General features: G+C 57.1%; 2 protein-coding genes across 2 annotated transcripts; both read left to right on the forward strand.

Moving 5' to 3' along the window:
* The first annotated feature begins 5,278 nt into the window (after positions 1 to 5,278).
* Positions 5,279 to 13,445, forward strand: Lgi3 (leucine rich repeat LGI family member 3). The gene is made up of 8 exons (XM_048330772.1): positions 5,279 to 5,549; positions 6,405 to 6,476; positions 7,089 to 7,160; positions 7,519 to 7,590; positions 7,695 to 7,766; positions 9,161 to 9,330; positions 9,449 to 9,613; positions 12,523 to 13,445. Exons 1-8 carry the CDS (start codon positions 5,344 to 5,346, stop codon positions 13,338 to 13,340), a joined length of 1,647 nt encoding a protein of 548 aa, XP_048186729.1. The 5' UTR covers positions 5,279 to 5,343; the 3' UTR covers positions 13,341 to 13,445.
* Positions 13,446 to 17,824: 4,379 nt separating this feature from the next.
* Positions 17,825 to 21,339, forward strand: Reep4 (receptor accessory protein 4). The gene is made up of 9 exons (XM_048330773.1): positions 17,825 to 18,118; positions 18,149 to 18,254; positions 18,943 to 19,015; positions 19,442 to 19,518; positions 19,617 to 19,737; positions 20,087 to 20,200; positions 20,372 to 20,507; positions 20,613 to 20,767; positions 20,856 to 21,339. Exons 2-9 carry the CDS (start codon positions 18,223 to 18,225, stop codon positions 20,919 to 20,921), a joined length of 774 nt encoding a protein of 257 aa, XP_048186730.1. The 5' UTR covers positions 17,825 to 18,118; positions 18,149 to 18,222; the 3' UTR covers positions 20,922 to 21,339.
* Positions 21,340 to 22,617: the final 1,278 nt, after the last annotated feature.

Consider the following 22,617-nt stretch of genomic DNA (forward strand, 5'->3'; position numbering starts at 1 on the left):
CCTAATTCTGGAAACTCTGTCACCTGTAGGAAACTCTTTACTCCTGGGTACTGGTTTGTTCTTTGTTCTGGGCTTGTCTATAAGCTGATGGCTCTGATGAAAGATTCCATGCCTGACACCATTTTGTGTGTGTGTGTATGTGTGTGTGTATGTGTGTGATCAAACACACATCAAACATTCACCATGCTGTACCCCTGAGCTACACCCAGCCTCTGATGCCCCTTTCCTATGTCAGGACAGTCCTTCACAGGGCTGGGTGTGATCCCAAACTTCCCATCCTTCACCCCATTTGCGCCCTGCCTCCTCCCATCTTACCCTTCTAGGCTCCTTTAGATATTCTTGAACCCTAACTGTGCTCTGAGAGTGCTCCTATACACTCCAATCCCCTCCATTTTCTAGATTTCCTTCTCCCCTTTCTCGGCCTACCTTGATTTCCCAACGCCATCTCTGTGCTTGAAGGACCAAGTCAAACCCACCACCTGCATCCTTTCCTTGCTGGCTAGGTGGTCTCTAAAATCTCTTCACCTCAAATCTTTCATGAAGCCAAGTACCAGGGGTTCGCATCCATCATCTTAACTGTTCAGGAGGCAAAGATCTGAGGATTGTAGTTCAAAACAGAGTAAGAAAGTCTGTGAGACCTTTTTCTCTGGTTAGCCAGCAAAAAGCAGGAAATGGAAGTGTAGCTCCAGTGGTAAAGTACTAGCCTTCAGTGGGAAAAGCTAAGGGACAGCATCCAGTTCAAGTTCAAACCTTAGTACACACACACACTCTCTCTCTCTCTCTCTCTCTCTCTCTCTCTCTCTCTCACACACACACACACACACACACACATACTTTTCATGGATGTTTAAGTCTGAGCCCCAAACCTTCCTTCCTTTCTTGGCCCAACTCTCCTGTCCTCCTAGTGTCTGCCAGATTTGGTACAGGACTCGCCATAGATACCAAACCAGCAAGTGCTCAAGTCCTTTATGTGAAATGGCACATACTATCTGCCCAGAAGCTATATACAGCCTCCCTTGGACTTTAAATCAGTTCTAGGTGACACCAATACAATAGAAATGCTTTGTAACTAGTTGTAATACCATATTGTTCAGGGAATAATGAGAAGAAAAAAAGTACCTATTCAGTAGAAGTGCAAATTTTTTCCATGAATATTTTCCATCTACTTTTGGTGGCTGTAAAACCTATGTCTACAGAGAGCCAGCTGTACTTTAACTCAAAAAACATCATTGCACTTCCTGCCCCTTGCCCCAGGCTCCCTCACACCTTGTCCCGGCCCTTTGATCACGCGCTGGCCCCTCCTCTCAAGGCCTGGCAGGTTCCCCTGTCCCCACAAGGACTCCCTCACCAGCTGGAGGGCCTCGACCACAGCATTGTACATCTGAGCTAAGAGCCCCTGAGAAGCTCAGGAAAGGAGCCCAGGAAGGAAATGTTTGCTCCCCCGGCTTTCCTTGCCCTCTTAACTGCCCCATTTAAATATTTGCCTAGGGCTCCAGCCTGGAGTCTGTTTCCTAGGATGAGTGGAAGAAGAGGAGGGCTGTGGTAAGGGGAGGGGTCCACATCCTCTTTGCTGTTCCTCTCTGCTTGGCTTCAGCTGTGTTCAGGTGCCAGATGTAGGAGACAGCCCGCCTCAACTGCCCCCCTTCTGCTCCTCCCCCCCCCCCCCCGTTGTCCTGGAAACCTTAGGATTGATGGCTGACTCACATGCACTGGGCCTAAGCCAAGTGGGCAGTTGGCCAGAGGGAGAGGCAAAGAAAACGGCAGGCACCTCGGGGTCCCTGTGGGCATCTCAGGGGGCCGCCATGCCCGGCGATGGGGCTTGATCTGAGCACGTGCTCTGTATGGGGAGAGGACTTTTGTTCTCTCTCAGGTCTTCAGTTTCCCCTGGAGGCTGCTCTTAGGCTTTCCAGCTTAAAAAAAAAAAATCTATTATTGTTTTTGTGGGGCACTGATGGCTCATACCTGTAATCCTAGCTGTAATGTGAGATCTGAGGATCAGGGTTCAAAGCCAGCCCAAGCAGCAAAGTCCTTGTGACTCTTATCTTCAATTAAACACACACACACACACACACACATCTTCAATTAACCACACCAAGAAAAGACAAGGAGCTGTGGAACAAGTGGTAGAATTGTAGCCTTGAGCAGAAAAACTTAGGACAGTGCCTAGGCCCCAAGTTCAAGCTCCATGACCACCACCAACAACAACAACAAAAACCAAACAAACTTGTTTTTGTCTGTTGGGGCACTGGGCTAGGTTCCCTAAGTGGCTTTCACGTATTGACCCCACCTGGTAGAGATCTTGAGCTCCTTCGAGGAGAGAGGGTAGACCCTTTAGTTGGGCATCTACAGCCCTCCATCTGGGCCCCCAGGCCAATCCTGGGCTGCAAGCTTCTGACTTTGAGTGCAAGGCCATGCCTGCTGCACCTCACCTGCCATGCTGTTTTTATCAGCCACAAGGGAGGCTTGTCACTGTGTCTCCCCAAGCAGGCCGCCATCCTGGGAGGGAAAAGAGTGTGCTTTCCTTGCATTTCTGTGAACCTGTCACAGAGCAAGCAGCAGGCACACCGCCCATGGAAGTGCTCCCTAGTGCCTGCCAACAGCAGCTTGAAGACCTGGAGTAGGTCGTTCTGCTTTTCTGGGCTTTCCTATGGCCATCTGTAAAGTAGAAACACAGCTTCCTGTCTTGTCTGCCTCACTAAGAGGTGAGGCCTCAATGACATCACGGGTGTGAAAATCCAGTCATCACCTACTTCATCCCACCCCACCCCCGGCCTCCCACTAGCTCAGCGGAGGACCCAAATGCCCCTTTCCGTGTGGCTCCGGGTTACCCTCGGTGAGAACCCTGGATGACGGAAGCCCCACGGTGGCTCCCCTTCTGCGTGCCTCTCCCTCTTCTCCTCCCAGCCCCTCAGCTGCGTGGGCTGGGACGCGATTCACTTGCCCTTTGTGTGCCGGGCAGAGCTGTGCCAGGGACGGGTAGGGACGGTTGCCCAGTCACCCTCCCCACCCCCTTCAAGCTGGCAAGGAGAGGGAAGCACGTCCAGGCAGCTGGACCGACAGAGGTGCGTGGATATCGCAGGCCAGGGGCATCCCTGGCTTGGAGAATGTAGACTTAAGCACAGAGCAGATGCCCCTGCTGGCCAAGGCTGTGGACAGCCGGGCCAGCATCTTAGGGTCATCAGCCTGGGTTCCCTGGACTGTTAGGGACGGAGCACGGAACTGGGAGCCCAGCACCGACTTCCGGGCTCCCCTCCCCTCTACCCATAAGCTCTTGGGAGAGAACCCCTCTCCCTGCCTTACCCCCAGGTGACATAAAGTAGAACAGCACTACTCAAATGTTTTGGTTTAAAGACCTTCGTTTGTTCTTGTTTTTGAGACAAGGTCTCACTATGTAGGGTTCAAACTCCTGATCCTCTCGTGTAGCTGGGATTATAGTGGGTGTCCCCACACCTGGAAGGACCTCTTAATTGGCTCAATAAACATTGAGAATACCTAAAAAGCTTCCGTTTGTGTGGGTGAACTCTATTCATATTTATAAATTGGTGTTCACTAAGAAATTTTAAAATCTGCGCTTATTTAAAATAGCCATTCCAACCTACCATATAATACAATCACATGTATTTTTAATTTTTATTGCTTTTTAAATTTTTTTCTTTTTATTACAAAGGTGTGTACAGTGGGGTTACAGTTATGTAAGTCAGGTAAACAGTACATTTCTGTGTGGACATTGTCACCTCTTCCTTCCCTGTCTCCCAGTTTTTCCCTCCCATCCCTACTCACGAGTTGTATAGTTAGTTCATTTTCAACGTAGTGTCCAGGGAGTACCACTGCTGCATTTGTTCACCTACTGTCCCTCCATTTCTACTCCTCCCCTTATACTCCCAAAGACATAAATAAGCAAACAGGACAAAAAGAAAATGAAAATAGCTAAAAAGAAAAAAAACCCATTCTTTCCATTTCTTGGAGTTCATTTCAGTAAATATCATTTTGTACGAGCAGATGCATGTAGGCATTCTGCCTTCGTGTTCCTCTCCTAAGGGTATCAGTCACAGGCTTTTTTTAAATGAAAGAGAAACTATATCACCTTGAAAAATGTCAGATTATTTTCTGAGCACAGAAGTAGAAAAAGACTGGTTAATACTAGCGTGTCTGTGTGTGTGTGTGTGTGTGTGTGTGTGTGTTGTTGTTGTTGTTGTTGTTGGAGCTTGGACTCAGGGACTCCAACATGCGAGGCAGACACTCCACCGCGGTGCCACAAATCCAGCCTGCAGACTATGCATGCGTCCGTCCTTCCCATGAAAAGCATTTTGACTTCCAAGAGTCCACGGGAGGCCGTCAAGAACCTCTGGGCTCCCTCAGCCACTCTTTGGAGACCTCTCAGTGAAGAGGAATGGCTGAACTTGACATTGAGCTTCAGGCCCTAGGGCCCCAGGAGAATGGAATCCCTCCTAAGGGCCGGAGTGTTCCCTCCACCAACTGCACAGCACATGTTAGAGATAGCTGAGCAAGCCTGCTGCCTCCCTCTTCCTTGAAGCCTCGGTTTCCTGGTTGGTGAAATCCCCTCCTTGGGTGTTTACTAGGGCATCTAAACACATGTGCTTGTTTAAAACAGTCCTCCCATACAACCTAAGTCACATGTGTTTTGACATGGACGTGACTATGATGGTTTGAGCTAGTCTTGATCTGGTCCTGGGAAGTACCCATGTTGTTGTTGTGCTGTTCTGTAAGAAAGTCCCAGAATTCCAGGCCTCCTCCTTCCTGTCCCTTTTCTGTCCCTAGTCACAAAGGTACTTTTACTGTTCATGAAGAGAGAAGAGCAGCCTTGAACTCGCCACCTCGCCATGTCACTTGAGCCATGCTCCTGAACTCTATGCCCCCTCACATCCAAGACAGGCGCGGAGGGGGGGGGGGGGCGCACGGACCCACGTGCCCATGGGTACCGACAGGTGCGCGCACAGCCGCGCTTGTGTGTGCTCACACGCACGCACGCACGCACGCGCGGGGCTCCCTGCGGCCAGGCGCACGCAAGCAGCCCGGGATGGCTTGGGCTCTCGGGTGGGCGTGGGCCTCTCCGCTCCCCGCTCCGCCTCCGCGCGCCGCCGCCCGCCCGTCCCCGCGCGCGCCGCGCTGCAGTCCGCATCCTCCAGCCCGGGCAGCCGCCGCCGCCGCCGCCGTGGACTGCGGGGGGCCGGGCTCTGTGCGCCGCTCGCGGGAGCGAGCAGGGGAGGGGACCCGCAGCCGACGCCAGCGGGCACGAGGCGGCTGAGGGCGGGTGGCAGACCAGGGGTGGCCACCCCAGCCGGGTGGCACAGCCTGAGGCTAGAGGAAGAACCCGCAGGCGGCATGGCAGGGCTGCGGGCCAGGCGGGGCTCCCAGTGGGGGCTGCTGGCGCTGACCATGCTGGGTTGCTGCCTCGTGCTGCCCGGCTGTGCTAAGAGGCCCCCCAAGACGCCCCCGTGCCCGCCCAGCTGCTCCTGCACCAGGGACACCGCCTTCTGTGTGGATTCCAAGGCAGTGCCCAGGAATCTGCCCTCAGAGGTCATCTCCCTGTGAGTGTGCCCCTGCCCTTGGCGGCGGGGGGGGGGGGGGGGGGGGGAGGAGAGGAAGAGAGCCCCCACCTTGGCAGAGTGGGGAGCAGCTGCAGTTTCTGGGATCCCTCAGGGCTGGGGACTCAAGGCTGGGGGTGGGGGGTGGCAGCAGAGAGCTCTGCAGTCCTGCAGGTCATCAGCCACAGAGCTGGGCAAAGTCAGAGTTTAGGCCAAGAATGAATCATCTCTCCAGCAGCAGCAGCAGCAGCAGCGGCGGCGGCGGCAGCAGCCTGGGTGACACTGTTGGCCTGGGTGGGGACCCCAGGCCTGCCTGTCACCAGGGGAAGTTTCCAGGAGCCTGTGGTGTTACACCCAGCCCAGAAAGCGGGAGGGACGGTGGCCGGGGGGAGGGGTGGAAGGGAGACTGCGCTCACAGTACCCTGGCACCCTGGCACGGGGGCAGATGCGTAGCACGGAGCCAGCTGCTCTGCTCCCGGCTGGGCCAGCCCCCCTTGCAGCAACTGGCCCCAGCCCTCCCTCCCTCACCCCCCCACCCCCGCAGGACTAGAAAGGCTGCCAGGCCCTTAAGAGCCGGGTGCCCACTCCCTCCTTCATCCCAGTGCCCCATCCCACATCGTCAGCAGCCCGGGGTGGGTGTTTGGATGGTGATGATGGTATAGGTAATGGAACCTTCTCTTTGCCCCAGGGAAGGTGAACCCGGGGCCAGCGGGGCTTCTGCAGGCCGTGGGGGAGGGGAACGGGGAAGGACAGGTGCAGGGTGGGGGCGGGGCCAGTGCGGACAGCGGCCATCGTCCCATGCACCCTGGCACGGGGCCCACACGCTCCCCACAGCAGCGATCCCCTTCTCCACGGCAGGACCCTGGTGAACGCCGCCTTTTCCGAGATCCAGGACGGAGCCTTCTCTCACCTGCCGTTGCTGCAGTTCTTGTACGGATGGCCTGGGAGGAGGCGGGTGGGGTGGGAGGGTCACAGGCAGGGTAGTGAGGAGAGTGGACGGAGTTCCCAAGGCCGAGGAAGCTGGGGCAGCCTGGCATCTGGGAAGCAAGGGGTCTGCACGCAGAAGCCAAAAGCATACGCTCTGGGGCCTGGCCTTGGCTCCCAAGTGATCCAAGGGAACTGCACGGAACAGTTTGAGCCAATGTCAGAGGGTGGACTTTGGGTGGGGCCGGGGGGGGGTGCTGGGGGTCTTAGAGACAGGTGACCCCAAGCTTAAAGAAAGGCCTGGAGGCTACAGGAGGAAACTGTCTGTGGGCAGCTGCCCGCGACGGTTGGAGTGGAGAGACAGGGAGAGGAGCCAGCTTAGCAGAACTCTGCGCCGCCCGCCCCCCCCCCCCCAGGTTTAGAAGCAAGCAAAGAGTGTGGGAGCTCCTGGCATTGGACCAAGGTCTTGTGTGGCCTTATTGCCCAGGTGGCTCAGGGGCTCTCTGCTAGGTGTAGAGAGAGACACAAGCCGGGTAATGGAGAAGCTCCGGGGTGAGGCAGCGGCCTGGGGCAGCAGGGACACCCCTGGAAGATCTAATTCCACCTTTGTCTCCCCAGGTTACTCAACTCCAACAAGTTCACACTAATTGGAGACAATGCCTTTACAGGACTGTCCCACCTGCAGTACCTGTGTGTGGAGGGCAAGAGGCCATGGGGAAGGAGGGAGGGACGGAGGGAGGGAGGGAGGAGGAAGCTGAGGCCTGGGTGGGCTGAGGGGTGGTGGAATGAGGAGGCTGGGGAAGGTGGTAAAGCAGGGGAGCCCTTGAATTGTCTGGCTTCAAGACGTAGCCAAGGGTCGTTTCATCCATGCCTGTGACATCCTACCTAAGGCAGTGTGCCACTGTGGGCTTAGTGTCGGCACTCCACGGAAGCCTGCCTGGGGCTTCTGGGCTGGGGTCAGGACTGGGGTGTAGGGAAATCTCTGTCTGGGGGTGGGGGGTGTCTTAGATCTCACGTGGCGACTGAGACAGCTTCTCATTTCCTCCAGCTTCATTGAGAACAATGACATCTGGGCACTGTCCAAGTTTACATTCAGAGGGCTCAAGTCCCTCACACACCTGTGAGTACCTGATGCCCACACACTCAGCGGCCAGAAGCCCCACCTGTCCTCTGACCTTTGGCCTCAGCCCTGATCTTCACGTGACCCCAGGATCTCTCTTGCAGCTCACTGGCCAACAACAACCTGCAGACACTGCCCAGAGACATCTTCCGGCCCCTGGACATCCTGAGTGACTTGTAAGGCCTGAATCCCGCCTCTCCCAATGGTGTCACGGACAGCACATCCCTGGAGAGAAGGGCGGGGGGGGGGGGGGAGGGGGGAGGTGTGATCATAGGGCCTCTGAGAAGGGAGATCATGATAGATGTAGGTGGTAGCTTTCCAAATTGAGATTCCTCAAGGCACCGTGGGCCCTCTTCAAATGAATCTCATATATGCATGTGTTTCAGAATCATGATTTTTCTTGGGGGGAGAGGGGTCTGGCCCTGGTGACTTACTTGGAAGGAAGATAAAAGGATCAAGGTTAGAGGCCAGGCTGGGCAAAAAGTTAGCAAAGTCCTGTCTCAATCAATTAAGCCAGGTGTGGTGGCTCGAGCCGGTCATCCCAGATACCCAGGAGGCAGAGCTATGAGGGTCACTGTCCACGGACAATCCCAAGACCTAGCCCCAAAATAACTAAGGCAAAAAGAAAAGGCTGGAGTGCGGCTCAGGTGTAGAGCAGCTGCCAGCAAGTGCAAGACTCCAGTCCAATCCCTGATATCAACAAAGAGCTCCACAAAAACAAATACGCCTTTTAAACGTGGATTTGACTTGAGTCCACATTAAAGTCCTATGGCATAGCCATACTTATGTATCATTATTTATACAAGAAAGTAATTGTTCTGGATCCTGGTAGGGTTGGAGGAACAGGAGTATGATGTATAGCTGTAGAAACTGTCTCCATTTTTTTTTTCCAGTCCTGGGGTTTGAACTCAGGGCCTGGACATTGCTCCCTAAGCTTTTTTGCTCAAGGCTAGCACTCTACTACTTGAGCCACAGCTGCGCTTCCAGCTCTCTTTGTGATTACTTGGAGATAAGAGTCTCACAGACTTTCCTGCCTGCGCTGGCTTTGAACCATGGTCCTGCGATCTCAGCCTCTTGAGTAGCTAGGATGGCCTCACGATCTTGCTTACCTTGTTTTGCTCAAGATCAGTGCTCACTACCATTGAGCCACACCCCCAAATCCACCTTCTTGCTGGTTAGCTGGAGATGGGAGTCTCATGAACTTTTCTGCCCGGGCTGGCTTCAAACCTCCATCTTCAGATCTCACCCTCCTGAGTAGCTCGGCTGACAGACAGGGGAGCCACTCGTGCCAGCTTCGAGCTGCCCGCCTCTGCCACCAGAGGCAAAAGGCATCCAGCCAAAGACGAGACGGGCCTGTGCTCACCTGGACCCGACCCGTACTCCGCCAGCCACACCTGCGTGCGCGGGGCTGCCTCTCAGCCCAAAGCTGTACACGCGCAACGCGCAGCAGGACCTACTTCCGAAAGCCTAGATTTCATGGTGGGCGGGGGCGGGGGGGGGCGCCGCGGGGCAAACAGCTGAGAGCACGCCCCAATCTGTGCCCCCCCCCGCCCCCACCCTCCCCATGCAGAGACTTGCGAGGCAACGCGCTCAACTGTGACTGCAAGGTGAAGTGGCTGGTGGAGTGGCTGGCGCACACCAACACCACGGTGGCTCCCATCTACTGCGCCAGCCCGCCCCGCTTCCAGGAGCACAAGGTGCAGGACCTGCCCCTGCGCGAGTTCGACTGTATCACCACCGGTAGGCGTTGCCCCTGGCACTGGCTGAGTGGCCTCCCCGCTTCCCCTCACACCCAGATTCAGTAAGTAGCCAGACCGAGGCCGCCACCCAGCAGAAGCATCACCTCTTGTCCCTGCAGATTTCGTGCTCTATCAGACCCTGCCCTTCCCGGCCGTGTCAGCCGAGCCCTTCCTCTACTCCAGCGACCTCTACCTGGCTCTGGCCCAGCCCGGCGCCAGCGCCTGCACCGTGCTCAAGTGGGACTACGTGGAACGGCAGCTTCGAGACTACGATAAAATCCCAGGTACCGGTGCCCCTCACATTGTGTGGGCCCCTCGGGGAGATGTGTCCTGAGGCTCGGCCGTCCAACTCCATCAACTCCTCGGGGAAGCGGGAGAGATGGGTGCAGGCTCTGCCTGTTCAGACTTTTCTGTGAGTCATCAGAAGGGCTAGGAAGAAGCCGTGAACACAAAGCCCTGAGTAGTCAGGGAAGGCTTCCTGGGCTGGGATGTAGTTCAGTGGTACAGTGCTTGCCTTCCATGAGCAAGGTCCTGGGTTCGAGCCCTCTTGAAGGATGGGGGAGAGAAAGGAATCAGAGGGAAACGAGGATGAGATAGGAGGGGCTGTTAAGCTCCGTTTTGGATCTACCGAGTTTGAAGGGATATTCTGTTAGGAGGAAAAGCAAGGGGGAAGGACATTCTGGCACTGACTAGAAGGTGTGCAATAGCTTGGCGTGTGAGCGCATGTGTGTGAACTGTTGGCAGCTTAGAAGACTGCAGTGTAAGAGTCAGGTGGGAAGTGGCAGATGAGACCACAGAGCCACGAGAACCCAACCTTGGCATTGGTAGCTCATGCCTGTAACCCCAACTCCCCAAGAAGCTAATAGCCAGAGAACTGCAGTTCAGAGCTGGCTTGAGCAGACAAGTCTATGAGACTTTATCTCCAAAATGACCAGTAAGAAGCCAGACTGAAGGCATGGCTCAAGTGGTAGAGGACCGGCTGAACAAATAAGCTGAGTAGGCTCCAGGCCTTGAGTTCAAACACTAGAACTGGCACATGCACACAAACAAAGAAGGCTGTGTGAACGGATCCACTCTGCATTTCAGATAGCATCACTCACGCACAGAGAAGGGTGAGGCACGAGGCAGGTCATGTGGAGGACCCGTACTGGAACGCAGCCGTCTAGTCGGGAAATGCAGGAGGCGAGAGAGGTGGGCAGCAGCAGGGGGCAGGAGAGAGGCGGAGGCGAGAGACACAGACAAGACGCAACAGAACATTCAAATTGCCTGATGAATGAACTCATCTATTTAAAAACAAAAACAAAAACCTTCCCCCAGTGAAAGCTCTAGTCCAGAGAGTTTCCCTGGTGAGTTCTATCAAACCTTTAAGGGAGAAAAAAATTTTAAAAAGCACAGTCTTAAACTCTTAGAAATTGGAAGGGAGGCTGCCCAGGCCGGAGGCTGACCAGGAAAGGGGCCTGCAAAGGAAGGAAGAGTGGTAGGGGGCCTAGCACTTGGTGACTCGGGGGCCACATGTTGACAGCAAGGACGTAAGAGCAGGAGCTGCTGCTGGAGGCTGAGATCTGAGGATCACGGTTCAAAGCCAGCTGGGGCAGGAAAGGCCGTGAGACTCTTATCTCCAAGTAACCACCGAAAAACCAGAAGTGGGGCCGTGGCTGAAAGTGATAGAGCGCTGGCCTTGAACGCAGAAGCTCCAGGGGAGAAGGGGTTCCGGCACCACTGCCGGGCGCCGAGGTGTGCGCCCAGAATGCCTGGGGGTTCTCACACTCCCCACTTGCCCGCGGAATAGCTGCGGGCAACTCATTGCGTCTCTCTGAACCTCAGCTTCTTTCTGTGTGAAATGGGCAAAAGAACAGGGTCTTTTTCTGCATGCGTGGCAGAAGGAAAGCGTGTTCACAGCCAGCAGAGTGGCTACACACAATAAGAATCTGACAAGACACACAGTGGTTTCACGGGACCTAGGGATGTCTGTTTTATGCAGGGTGCCAGCTTGTTTGGACTGACTGTGAGGCCAGGGAGCATGGAATGAGGGGTTGGCCTTAAGAGTCACATGCTGCTTAGTGAGTACAAGGCCCTGAGTTCAAACCCCAGTACGAGAGAGACAGAGCGAGAGCAAGAGAGAGAGGTGGCTAACGCCTGTAATCCTAGATACTGAGAAGGCTGAGATCTAAGGACTGTGGTTCAAAGCCAACCCAGGCAGAAAAGTCCATGAGACCCTTATCTCAAATTAACCACGAGAAAACTGGAAGTGGAGTTGTGGCTCAAAGTTGTAGAGCATTAGCCTTGAGTGGAAGGACTCAGAGACAGTGCATAGGCCCTGAGTTCAAGCCCCACAACCGACAAAAGAAATACAAGAAGGCTGGGAATATGGCTTAGTGGCAAGAGTGCTTGCCTCGTATACATGAAGCCCTGGGTTCGATTCCCCAGCACCACAGATACAGAAAACGGCCAGAAGTGGCGCTGTGGCTCAAGTGGCAGAGTGCTAGCCTTGAGCAAAAAGAAGCCAGGGACAGTGCTCAGGCCCTGAGTCCAAAACCCAGGACTGGCAAAAAAAAAAAAAAAAAAAGAAACACAGGAAAAAGAAAGAAAGAAAAGGAAGGAAGGAAGGAAGGAAGGAAAGAAAGGGAAAGGAAGGGAAGGGGGAGTGGGAGAAAATGAGGGAGAGGCTAACACTGTTCACAAATAAAATGTACTTATTACCTTATTTATATAACTGTAACCCCTCTGTATATCACCTTTACAATAAAATTTAAATTTAAAAAAGGGAGGGAGGGAGAAATCAGAAGCAGGTGGCTCATGCCTGAGATCCTACAGAGGAGGCTGAGATCTGAGGAGTACAATGCCAACCCAACCAGGGTAGGGAAGTCTATGAGACTCTCTTGTCCAATGCACCACCAAAAGCCGGAGGTGGGGGTGCACGGAAGACGTACGGTATGCCAGCCTTGAGCGGAAGAAGATAACACACCGTGCCCAGGTCCTGAGTCCAAGCCCTAGTACTGGCCTGCACGTGCGCACACACACAGAGGAGAAAAGCAAACAGAGCAGGGAGTGCTGTTCTCCGTGTGGATGGGGCTCCTGGGGGCGGAGGCCTGTAGCCGAGTCTCCCTCCCAGCCCAAGCTTGGGGGACTGGTCTTCCCCAGGGGGTGAGATGGGTGGGGCGGGTCCTGACCCCGCCCGCCTCGGTCCCGGCAGCCCCCTCCGCCGTGCACTGCAAGCCCATGGTGGTGGACGGCCAGCTGTTCGTGGTGGTGGCGCAGCTGTTCGGCGGCTCTTACATTTACCACTGGGATCCCAACACCACGCGCTTCACCAAGCTGCAGGACATCGACCCGCAGCGCGTGCGCAAGCCCAACGACCTGGAGGCCTTCCGGATCGACGGCGACTGGTACTTCGCCGTGGCCGACAGCTCCAAGGCGGGCGCCACCAGCCTCTACCGCTGGCACCAGAACGGCTTCTACTCCCACCAGGCCCTGCACGCCTGGCACCGCGACACCGACCTGGAGTTCGTGGACGGCGAGGGCAAGCCGCGGCTGATCGTGTCCAGCAGCTCGCAGGCGCCCGTCATTTATCAATGGAGTCGTACCCAGAAGCAGTTTGTGGCGCAGGGAGAGGTGGCCCAGGTGCCCGATGCCCAGGCTGTAAAACACTTCCGTGCCGGCCGGGACAGCTACCTGTGTCTCAGCCGCTACATCGGCGACTCCAAGATCCTGCGCTGGGAGGGCGCCCGCTTCTCCGAGGTGCAGGCCCTGCCCTCCCGGGGCTCCCTGGCCCTGCAGCCCTTCCTGGTGGGTGGCCGCCGCTACCTGGCCCTGGGCAGCGACTTCTCCTTCACGCAGATCTACCAGTGGGATGAGGGGCGGCAGAAGTTCGTGCGCTTCCAGGAGCTGGCGGTGCAGGCCCCTCGGGCCTTCTGCTACATGCCTGCCGGCGACGCCCAGCTGCTCCTCGCCCCCAGCTTCAAGGGACAAACGCTGGTGTACAGACACGTCGTGGTGGATCTCAGTGCCTAAGGGGAGGGGGTGCCAAGGCCTCGGGGTTCCTCGGGGTGGTGCTGGAGGCTGGCTCCGGGCCTCTGTGAACAACCGGTGTGAAGTCACACGTGGCCGGTCTGTGTAGGCACCCGGCGCCCAGTCCCGTAGAGGAATGCCTGCCCCCCCCACTCGCCGCAGACTCGCCCCTCGCTCTGCTCGCTCTCGCTCTGTGTGTGAGTGGCGAGGGGCAGCTGTTGGGAGGGGACGAGCCAACGCCTTCCGGGGGCTCCGCTTAGCCTCTGCCCTCGGGTACTTTCCTCCGGGCACTCCAGGGGTTGTTTTCCTGCCCAAGCTCCACAGTGACCACCTCCGGCTGTCTCACTTCTGGGCACACCCACCCAAGTGCATGCACGCGTGGATGCTAAGGACACTCTCAGTTACCCAGCTGCACACACCTGTGTACACGGCCATTTCCATAGACAAACATCTCTGGCACTTGTGCAGACTTGTTGCTCTTTGGAGGGAACTTTTTCTTTATTACCTTTGTTCCTCTTCTTCGTGGGGCCTACAAGTAATGTCCCCCTTCTGCCCACCCCAGGGTGCCTACTGCGTGGCTGAGAAGACAGGAATGGTGATGAGCCTGTGAGGGTGGGTTGCTACACACACACACACACACACACGCACCGTGCTGTGACAATAGCAGTAACCACTATGGCTGCCCCTTGTGCCCTTTCCAATGGGTGTGTCTTCTGGGTCGAGTCAGTGAGTCGAATCCCAGTTCACTGGAGATAGGAGACCACCCCGATGAAAGCCTTCCTTTCGGCCTTTCCCTCAGTATCTGTATTTCCCCAGTATTAGTATTTCTCAGGCTGAGATAGATCCCTGCTGTACCCCATCTTTGAGGAGTGGCCCCCATCTGCGTTTGCTCCTTGAGCGAGTGTAAGAGCCTGGCCCTGTGAGCACCTGAACCGCTCATGTATATGCCAGGGATGAGATGGGCTTTGAGAATCTTGGGGGGGGGGGGGAGCGGTGCTAGCACCCTTGCACTCCACAGAGTCAACCCCAGGAGCACTGCCTTTCTGTGGAGATTGACTACAGAGGGGCCAGGGAGCCCGAGGGAGGGATACCTGGGAGCCAGGCCTCTGCTGCCCTCTGCTGACCCTCTATGGGAACTGCACCTCAGAAAGGCCAGGCTGGCAGTAGCCAGGGTGTGTCCACCCCATCGGGACTCCTTGTGGCTAGGTTCCCCGGGGCACTTGGGGGCAATGCTATGACTCATCTGCTTCAAATAAAAAGCTACACCACACTGTCAGGTGTCGCCAAGGAGTTGTGCTATCTGTTCCTGCTGTCCATGGGGGTAGGGGGCACATCAGCTTTCAGACTCTCTTTCTCCTGGTTTTTCTTTGTGGACACCCCCCCGAGGTCAGAGGTCAGCTGGTGCTGGGGTTAGGAGTTCACAGTGATGACACTCAGTGCTGGGCTTGTGTGGTGAGTCTCCTCCACCTGGGCTTGAATCACAGCCCCACGTTCCTTCCTGGAGATTGCAGACATGAGACTCACTAAGACTTGCTAGGCTGCCTCCAACCGACATGTCCGCTAGGCATCCCTGGGTTCCCTCCTCTTGCCACCCACCCCTGCTCCAGCGCCTCTGCTGGGCCATTGTCCGGCGCTGACTCCACCCTCCACCCAGGCGTGACACCCTGGCGTCCTGGCCAATACCTCGGTGCTCCTTCTCTCTGTATCTCACCAACTCCCAACACTCTTCTCCATTCTTTGTCCCCCAAGATTTTCCAATGGAGTACGTCGTGTTTTCCTTTTGCTCTGTCCAAACCTGCCTTTGTCACTATTATCTCAGGTCCTTCACACACCTCCCCATCAACCCACATTTTTCCAGGCTAACCTTCCAGAAACTTCTTTCCATCTCGTCATTCCCCTACCCTAGAATCTGCCTCGACTGCATCTGAGAGGGTGAGAAACGCACTCCCACCTTGGTTGCTGGTGATCTTGACTTTTTTTTTGTTTTTTGTTTTGTCAGTCCTGGGGCTTGAACTCAGGGCCTGAGCACTGTGCCTGGCTTCTTTTTGCTCAAGGCTAGCACTCCACCACTTGAGCCACAGAGCCACTTCCAGCTTTTCCTGTTTATGTGGTGCTGAAGAATCGAACCCAGGACTTTATGCATGCTAGGCAAGCCCTCTAACACTAAGCCACATTCCCAGCCCTACCTATAATAGCAATATATTTTTTTAACTTAAAAGCCAGACATGGAGCTGTGATTCAAGGGGTAGAGTGCTAGTCTTGAGTGGAAAAAGCTAAGGGACAGTGCCTAAGGCCCTGAGTTCAAGCCTCATTGTCAACACCAAAAATAACTATGAGAGAGAGAGAGAGAGAAGTAACAGTTGGGAGGTGAAGCCTTCTCTTGGTTCTCTCACATGTCACTCTGTGTCACTGCACGGTCACATGATAGATCCTTCTTTGATCTGTCCTGGAAGAGTGTGTGTATGTGATTTACTGTGGTCAGCAGGTGGATGCTCCTAAAAGCTCCTGAAAGCTCCAGGAGCTCAGGGACAGCAGGGGGACAGGAAACCCAGTAGCAGAGTACACGCTGGGCTCTGCTGACCGGCCCGCGCACGTGTGAATGTGAGTTCCGTCCCTTTCCTTTGGCATGGGATTCCAATGGACGTCCCTGAGCCTTATCTGCAAAGCAGATAAGAAAAACCTACTGTTTAGAATCCTGATTCAACCAGTTTAGTAAATGAGCTGGCTAACACCTGGCCATGTTATTTTGTCTGTGACTCAGTCTCCTCATCCATAAAGTGGGCATCAGCATGATAACTACCCAAGAGGGCCATTTATCAGGAGATTTACACGCATTAAGTATACTTTCCGGCAGGTGAGGCTCTTGGCAGTGTCTGCCACATTATTATGATGTGAGTGGGTCCGCAGGAATGTATAGGATACAAGGCGGCTCTGGGAGGGGGAGACAGGTGATTTGCGGGAAGAGCTGTTCTCCGAGGGAGGGTTCCTCACCCATCTGCAGTCTCAGAGCCCCCTCCCCCCAGCCCACCTCATCCTCCAGATGTCCAGCTGGCCTAGCCTGGCCACATCCTACTCGGTACCACCAGTCTGGATTTCTCCCTCCTCTAACTCCACTCCTGGGCTCCCCATCCTCCTCATCAGGGAGTCTTTTGCTGGGTTTTTCAAACGGGCAGCAGACGCTGACCCTCCGGGTTCTTGGGAGGTTGCTAGGGGAGCCGAGCCATCTCTCCCCAGAAGCGCTGCTATTCTGCTGACCAGTCAGAAGATAAACAGCAGCTGTCCCCTGCTGGGGAGACCTGCTCCGAGCGTGGGCCGTGTTTCTCCTCAGCGCTGAATGCCCCTCTTTCTGCTACATGGCTGCTTGGACGCTTCGGGGCTCATCCGGGTGTCCACACGGCTGCTTAGGAACCCGGTGTAACTGGGTGACTGTGTCAACAGCTCAGACCAAAGGCCACAGGAGCCAGGATCCATTCACACTGCACAAGCCAAGAAGGGCCAAGGGCCTCTGCCGCCACAACAGACCTCTGCTTTCCCCTTCTTCCCATTTCCCACACACAGTCAGTGGGGCCGGGAATCTCCATGACACTGGCCCAGCCTGGCAGGCCCACCGTGGACGAGAGAGAGAGAGGTCTGCCCAGCCAGTGGGGACAGCAAGAGGATAGACAGTATTTTGAGACATGGTTTTGCTACATGGCCCAAACTGGCCTCAAATTCAAGATCCTCCTGCCTCAGCCTCCCCAAAGCTGGGATTACAGACATGACTCTGCCCAGCTCAGAACACAGGCTTCTGGAGCTGTGGTCAGATGTGGGGTTCTTTTGGGAAGGCAGCCAGCCGAGCGGACATCTCTTGTGTGGCCTCTCTTTCCATGACACTTTTTTTTTTTGTCTAAAGAGCCATGTCAGTGACTTCAGATGGGTGGTGGCTGGAACTTCTCTGGTGGGATCTTCCACCCTTGATGTCTCCTGTCCCTCCCAAACAGAATGGGCTGGGCTGGGAGGGGGGTTGTGGTCAAGGGGGGGGGGGAATGGTTGTGGCAAGATGGACACGAGCCCTCAGGGAGTTTCTCCAGTGGGCCAGTTTCACTGCTGGCTCCCACACCCAGCAATACCAATAAAATTGATAATAATAATAATGCAGGCCATGTAATCAACCCTGTGTTTATTTATCCCCAAGAAGCCTCCTTTCGCTGGCTGGCTCCCATCATTAACCATAGTGAAACCCAATAAATGCCCGGGCCTCCAGGCTGCAGCGACCCTCGGCTTTCAGGCCCTTCCCACTTCACCGAGGGCGGGAGAGAGAGGCGACGGGAAGGGACCCCGGGGAGGACTCCGGAGCTCCGGGCTTCGCCGTCCCGCTCCCGCTTTCCGCGGCGGCCCCTTTAAGGGGCGGGGCCTCCGGCCCGGCCCGCCCCCCTCCGTCGGCCGCACTGCGCCTGCGCTCCGCGGGGCCGCTCCGGGGTTGGGCAGCTCCGGGTTCCGTGCAACTTTCAAGTGAGTTGCAAACCCCGCCCCGGAGGCCCGGGCCGGCGGCCGGACGCGACCGGACCGCAGCGATCCGCCGGAGCCGAGGCCGCGGCCGTCCACCCCCACCCCCGGCGGCCGGGAGCCAGCCCAGGGAGGCCGGGCCAGGACCCGGGCCGGGACGCCTGGCTCCGACCCGCGGGGCGAGGAGCCGGCCGGCTTCCCCCCACCCCCCACCCCGCGCCGGGCCGCCGCCCCGCGTCGCGGTCCCGGCCGTCCAGGCTCCCCCGCGCCGCGGGGCCGCAGTCGGGGGGACCGGACAGCCCCCCCCCACACCCCCCACCCCGGGGCCGGCCCGCCGGGCCCCAGCCCCCGCGCGAGCCTCCCCCGGCCGGCCGTCACCCCGGGCCCCGAGGCTGTCAGCATGGTGTCCTGGATGATCTGTCGCCTGGTGGTGTGAGTACGGCCGCTCGCGGCCCCCCCGGACCCCCCCCCCGTCGCCGTCCTGCCCCCGGGGTGGGAGCCGCGGACGCTGGTGGGTGGGGAGCCCCCCCACCGCCCCCCAGGGTTAACGGCCGGGCGCCAGCCCCGCGAGCTCAGCCTCTCCCGCCGGCACGCGCACGCGCACACGCACACGCACACGCACCCCCCCATGCACCCCCCCACCCCCTACAAGCACGCACGCTCTGCAGCCTGGCACGGGGTGCGGGCCCTCGATCTACTACCCCAGGTGGTGGGCACGTGGTGGGCGGCGTAGCCCCGTGCGCGGCTCCCACCTGTGCACACGTGACCCTCCCCACCCCCAGCACCTGGCGGCCACATCCGCCGTCCACAGCCCCGCGGGGCCGGGGCTGGTGGCCCTGGGCCTCAGTGTGTGCCCAGGCGAGGGGACCCTCCTTGTGGACTGGCTACCCTCTCCCTCCCGCCATGGCCTGGGCCACCTGAGCAGGCCTGGACAGGCCTGGGATGTTTGTAAACAGCCGGGTGGGGAGGTGGCCTTCAGGGCTCTGACTCAGGCACCTCGGGTTGTGCAAGCCAAGCGGGAAAAACAAGGCAGACACTGCCACCTTGCACCCCAATGGGGGTGGGGGGTGGGCCGGGCACCATGTCCCTCACAGCCCTTCCCATTGGCTTTCTCTTCCAGGCTGCTGTTTGGGATGCTGTATCCTGCTTATGCTTCCTACAAGGCTGTGAAAACCAAGAACATTCGGGAATATGTGAGTGCTGCTGGTAGTGGGCAGGAAGGCTTTCCTGAGTTGGGGCTCCGTGACAGGGAGGATGGGGGAGGGGGGAAGGGCTTGGTGAGGTGGGGAAGGGCCTGAAGTGACCTTCCCTACCCCGACTCCACCGGCCTGGTGGTGTTGCAAACCGTGAGTGGAGTGGTGACAGAGAACAGGCCCTGTTTATGGGGGGTGGAGTGGGGCAGGGTGGGGGGGTGGAAGGAGGGCAGGCCGCTGGCACACCTGTGGAGAATCCTGTGGGTGAAGTACCTCGGAATAAGCGGCAGTTTCTCCCAGCCTGCTGTCTGGCCCGGCCGAGGGCATGCAGCAATGTCGTGAGACAGGCTTTCTGGAATCTCTGGGTTGGGCAATGGGATGGGTGTTGGGACCTCTGAGCTGACCTCGGTGCTCTCTGCCCCACAGGTTCGGTGGATGATGTACTGGATTGTCTTTGCAATCTTCATGGCGGCGGAGACCTTCACGGACGTCTTTATTTCCTGGTCTGGGCCCAGGGGGGGTCTGTGAAGGGTGGGGCAGGGGTGACCCCCTGTCGGCCTGTCTCCTCTCTCACCTGCATCTGTCTCCTCTCTTCCCACAGGTTCCCTTTCTACTATGAGATCAAGATGGCCTTTGTGCTGTGGCTTCTCTCTCCCTATACCAAGGGGGCCAGCCTGCTGTACCGGAAGTTTGTCCACCCATCCCTGTCTCGCCACGAGAAGGTACTTGGGGAAGAGGGGGTCTGGGAGGTGTAGAGGTGGGTGTGAGGCAGACCCTCACCGTAGGTTCAGGGACACCTCGCTCTCATCGCAGACCTGCTGCTGTGGGGTCCCGTCAGGCCGTGGCCCTCCTCATCAGCAGGGATGAGCACACGGGCACTTGGGAATGACCTTGAGATGGGTGCGGTGCCAGCCGGGAGCTGGTGTGGGGCTGGGGAAGGGAAACATGGCTGCCCATCGACATCTCTGGCTGCCAGACACTAGGTGGGGTGGGTAGGTTGGGAGGTGACAGCCAGCGGCTTCTCGGGCTGTGAAGGAGAGGTGCCTGAGCTCTCTGCCCTCGTGTTTGCAGGAAATCGACATGTACATTGTGCAGGCCAAGGAGCGCAGCTACGAGACGGTGCTCAGCTTTGGGAAGCGGGGCCTCAACATTGCGGCCACAGCCGCTGTGCAGGCTGCCACCAAGGTGCCCGGGCCCCGGTCCTCAGAAGCCCCTGCTCTCCCCTGGCACCTCTGAGTCCGGCTCCGTTCGGGGTTAGGGCTGGAGGGCCAGGCGGAAGGCTTGGCGATCAGTGTCCCGGCAATCCGTTGTCGGCTGGCCGTGGGCTTCTTTGCAACATCCTCCTCTCCTTCCCAGAGTCAAGGTGCCCTGGCTGGCAGGCTGCAGAGCTTCTCCATGCAAGACCTGCGCTCCATCCCTGACACCTCCGCCCCCACCTATCAGGACCCCCTCTACCTGGAAGAACAGTTACCCCACAGGAGGCCCCCCATTGGTGAGCAGTGAGGGGGACCCCATACCATCCTGAGAGGGCTGGAGGAAGGCCTGGCTGGGCCTCGTGTAAGTGACCCACTATGCCTCCCCTGGCTGCCCCCCTCAGGGTACCGGGCAGGGGGTCTGCAGGACAGTGACACAGAGGATGGGTGCTGGTCAGACACAGAGGCAGTCCCCCAGCCACCTACCCGGCTCCGAGAGAAGCCACTGAGCCGCAGCCAGAGCCTGCGTGTGGTCAGGAGGAAGCCGCCAGTACGAGAGGTCAGTGGCGAGGCCAGCGAGCAGGAGGGCCGCACCGGTGCGTCTGCGCACGCCGCTCACCAATTACAGTATCTGCTCTCTCCCCCAGGGCACCTCACGCTCCCTGAAGGCTCGGAGTCGGAAAAAGACCATACCCTCCGACATGGACAGCTAGGTTCTGCAGAGTAGGCTCTCTTACCTTGTGCCCGCAAGGTGCCAGGGACCATCATCAGGGAATCTTTGGCCTTCACGCACCAAGTGCCTGGTCTCTACCCCCTCTGACTTCCACAAAGGACCAAGGTGATGCTACAGGGCTTGCGTGGAGATGCACCCACCATGCACCAAAGCAGGCCAAGCCCAGGGTCCTGTCCATTACCTTCCTCAGCCCTCTGCCTTCCTAGATGTGGGACCAGAGGCCCCCAACACCTGCACATGAAACCAAAAGTCTGCCCAGCTGTGATCATTCCCTCCTGTCCTTCAGAGTACTTGACAGCCTTTTCTAAGGCCTGGTGTGCATGTTCTGGCTGTGTGTTTTGTGTTGATGAATGAGGTCAGGCTTGTGAACGTTTTGATAAATAAATACATGAAATCCGTCTGCGTCTCCTGATTTCTCTCACTGCCCCCTCCATCAAGACAGCGCACTTGTAGGCCAGGTGGAAGGGCCTAGAGGAAGGACTTGGAGAGACAGCCACTGATTGGGCTGAAGACAAAGGTAGAAAGTCTCAGAGCCCAAAGATGGCCCGGCACCAGTGGCTCAGGCCTGTAATCCCAGCTACTCAGGAGGCTGAGATATGAAGATCGTGGTTCAAAGCCAGCCTGGGCAGGAAAAGTCCATGAGACTCTTATCTCCAATGAACCACCAGAAAACTGGAAGTGGAGCTGTGGCTCAAAGTGACAGAGTGCTAACCTTGAGCAAAAGAACTCAGAGACCATGCCTAGGCCCTGAGTTCAAGCCCCACAACCAACCAAAACATAAAAAGACAGCAGGAGCCTGGATAGGAGCTGCCAGGAAAAGGTAACTGTAGACAGCCAGTGAGAGCAAAGGTGTGGAAGGGCTCAGGTATGTGTTGAGGAGGGGGATAAGTCCCTAGCTCTCTGATGGCTCCCCAGGATCCGGTGAATGGGCACGCTGGTTTCTCTAAACACTTGGGTCCCATCAGGGTGAGCTTGTATTCTGAGAAGTGACCACAAGAGGGCAGCAGGTGCCAGGAGCTGGGCTGCCCCCGGCTTCCAGGTCAAGGCGGGTGGAGCTGGGAGTCAGGCCAGAGCCTCGCCCTGCTGGGGCTTGGCTACTGGCGGTCAGGCTGGAGGGATGATGCAGGACTCTGGGAGGGCCGCTGGTGGCTCTCCCTGCTACTTGTGGTCGCTGATCTGTGGCCTGCCCCATCTTCGGGCTCCGGGCCTGAACTGGCTCCACTCCTTCCCCTCCTCTGATCCCTGGGTAGCTGGTGCCCCTGGGCTGTTCCTCTTTCCTACCCCTGAGTCTGCTCTTCCTTCCTGCTTTTGAGTAAGTCAAGAGGTGAGCATGCTAGCTGCGAAGGGAAATGGGCTGCTGACTTGAGTGGCCTGGGAGAGAGAGAGAGCGAGCAAGGATTAACTCTTGATGTGGGGATTATCTGGGGTTTATTTGGGGGAAGGCACGTAATCTGCTGGGGTGATTATGTCCTTGTATCTTAGTGCTTCCTATAAGGTATTCCCTTGTATCACGGTGCTGTCTGTCCTCAATAGTCCATTCAAAAACATCTCCAGGTACCAAGTGTGTTGTTAGCTACTATAAGGTGCAAAGACTAGCAGTGGCTGGCACCTAAGCTGTGGCTGGCATGCAGTACTGTAACTGAGCCTCTGGCGTATGTGAGTTCAATTTTCCCAAT

The sequence above is a fragment of the Perognathus longimembris genome, chromosome 21 (genome assembly GCF_023159225.1).
Source record: "Perognathus longimembris pacificus isolate PPM17 chromosome 21, ASM2315922v1, whole genome shotgun sequence".
NCBI lineage: Eukaryota > Metazoa > Chordata > Mammalia > Rodentia > Heteromyidae > Perognathus > Perognathus longimembris.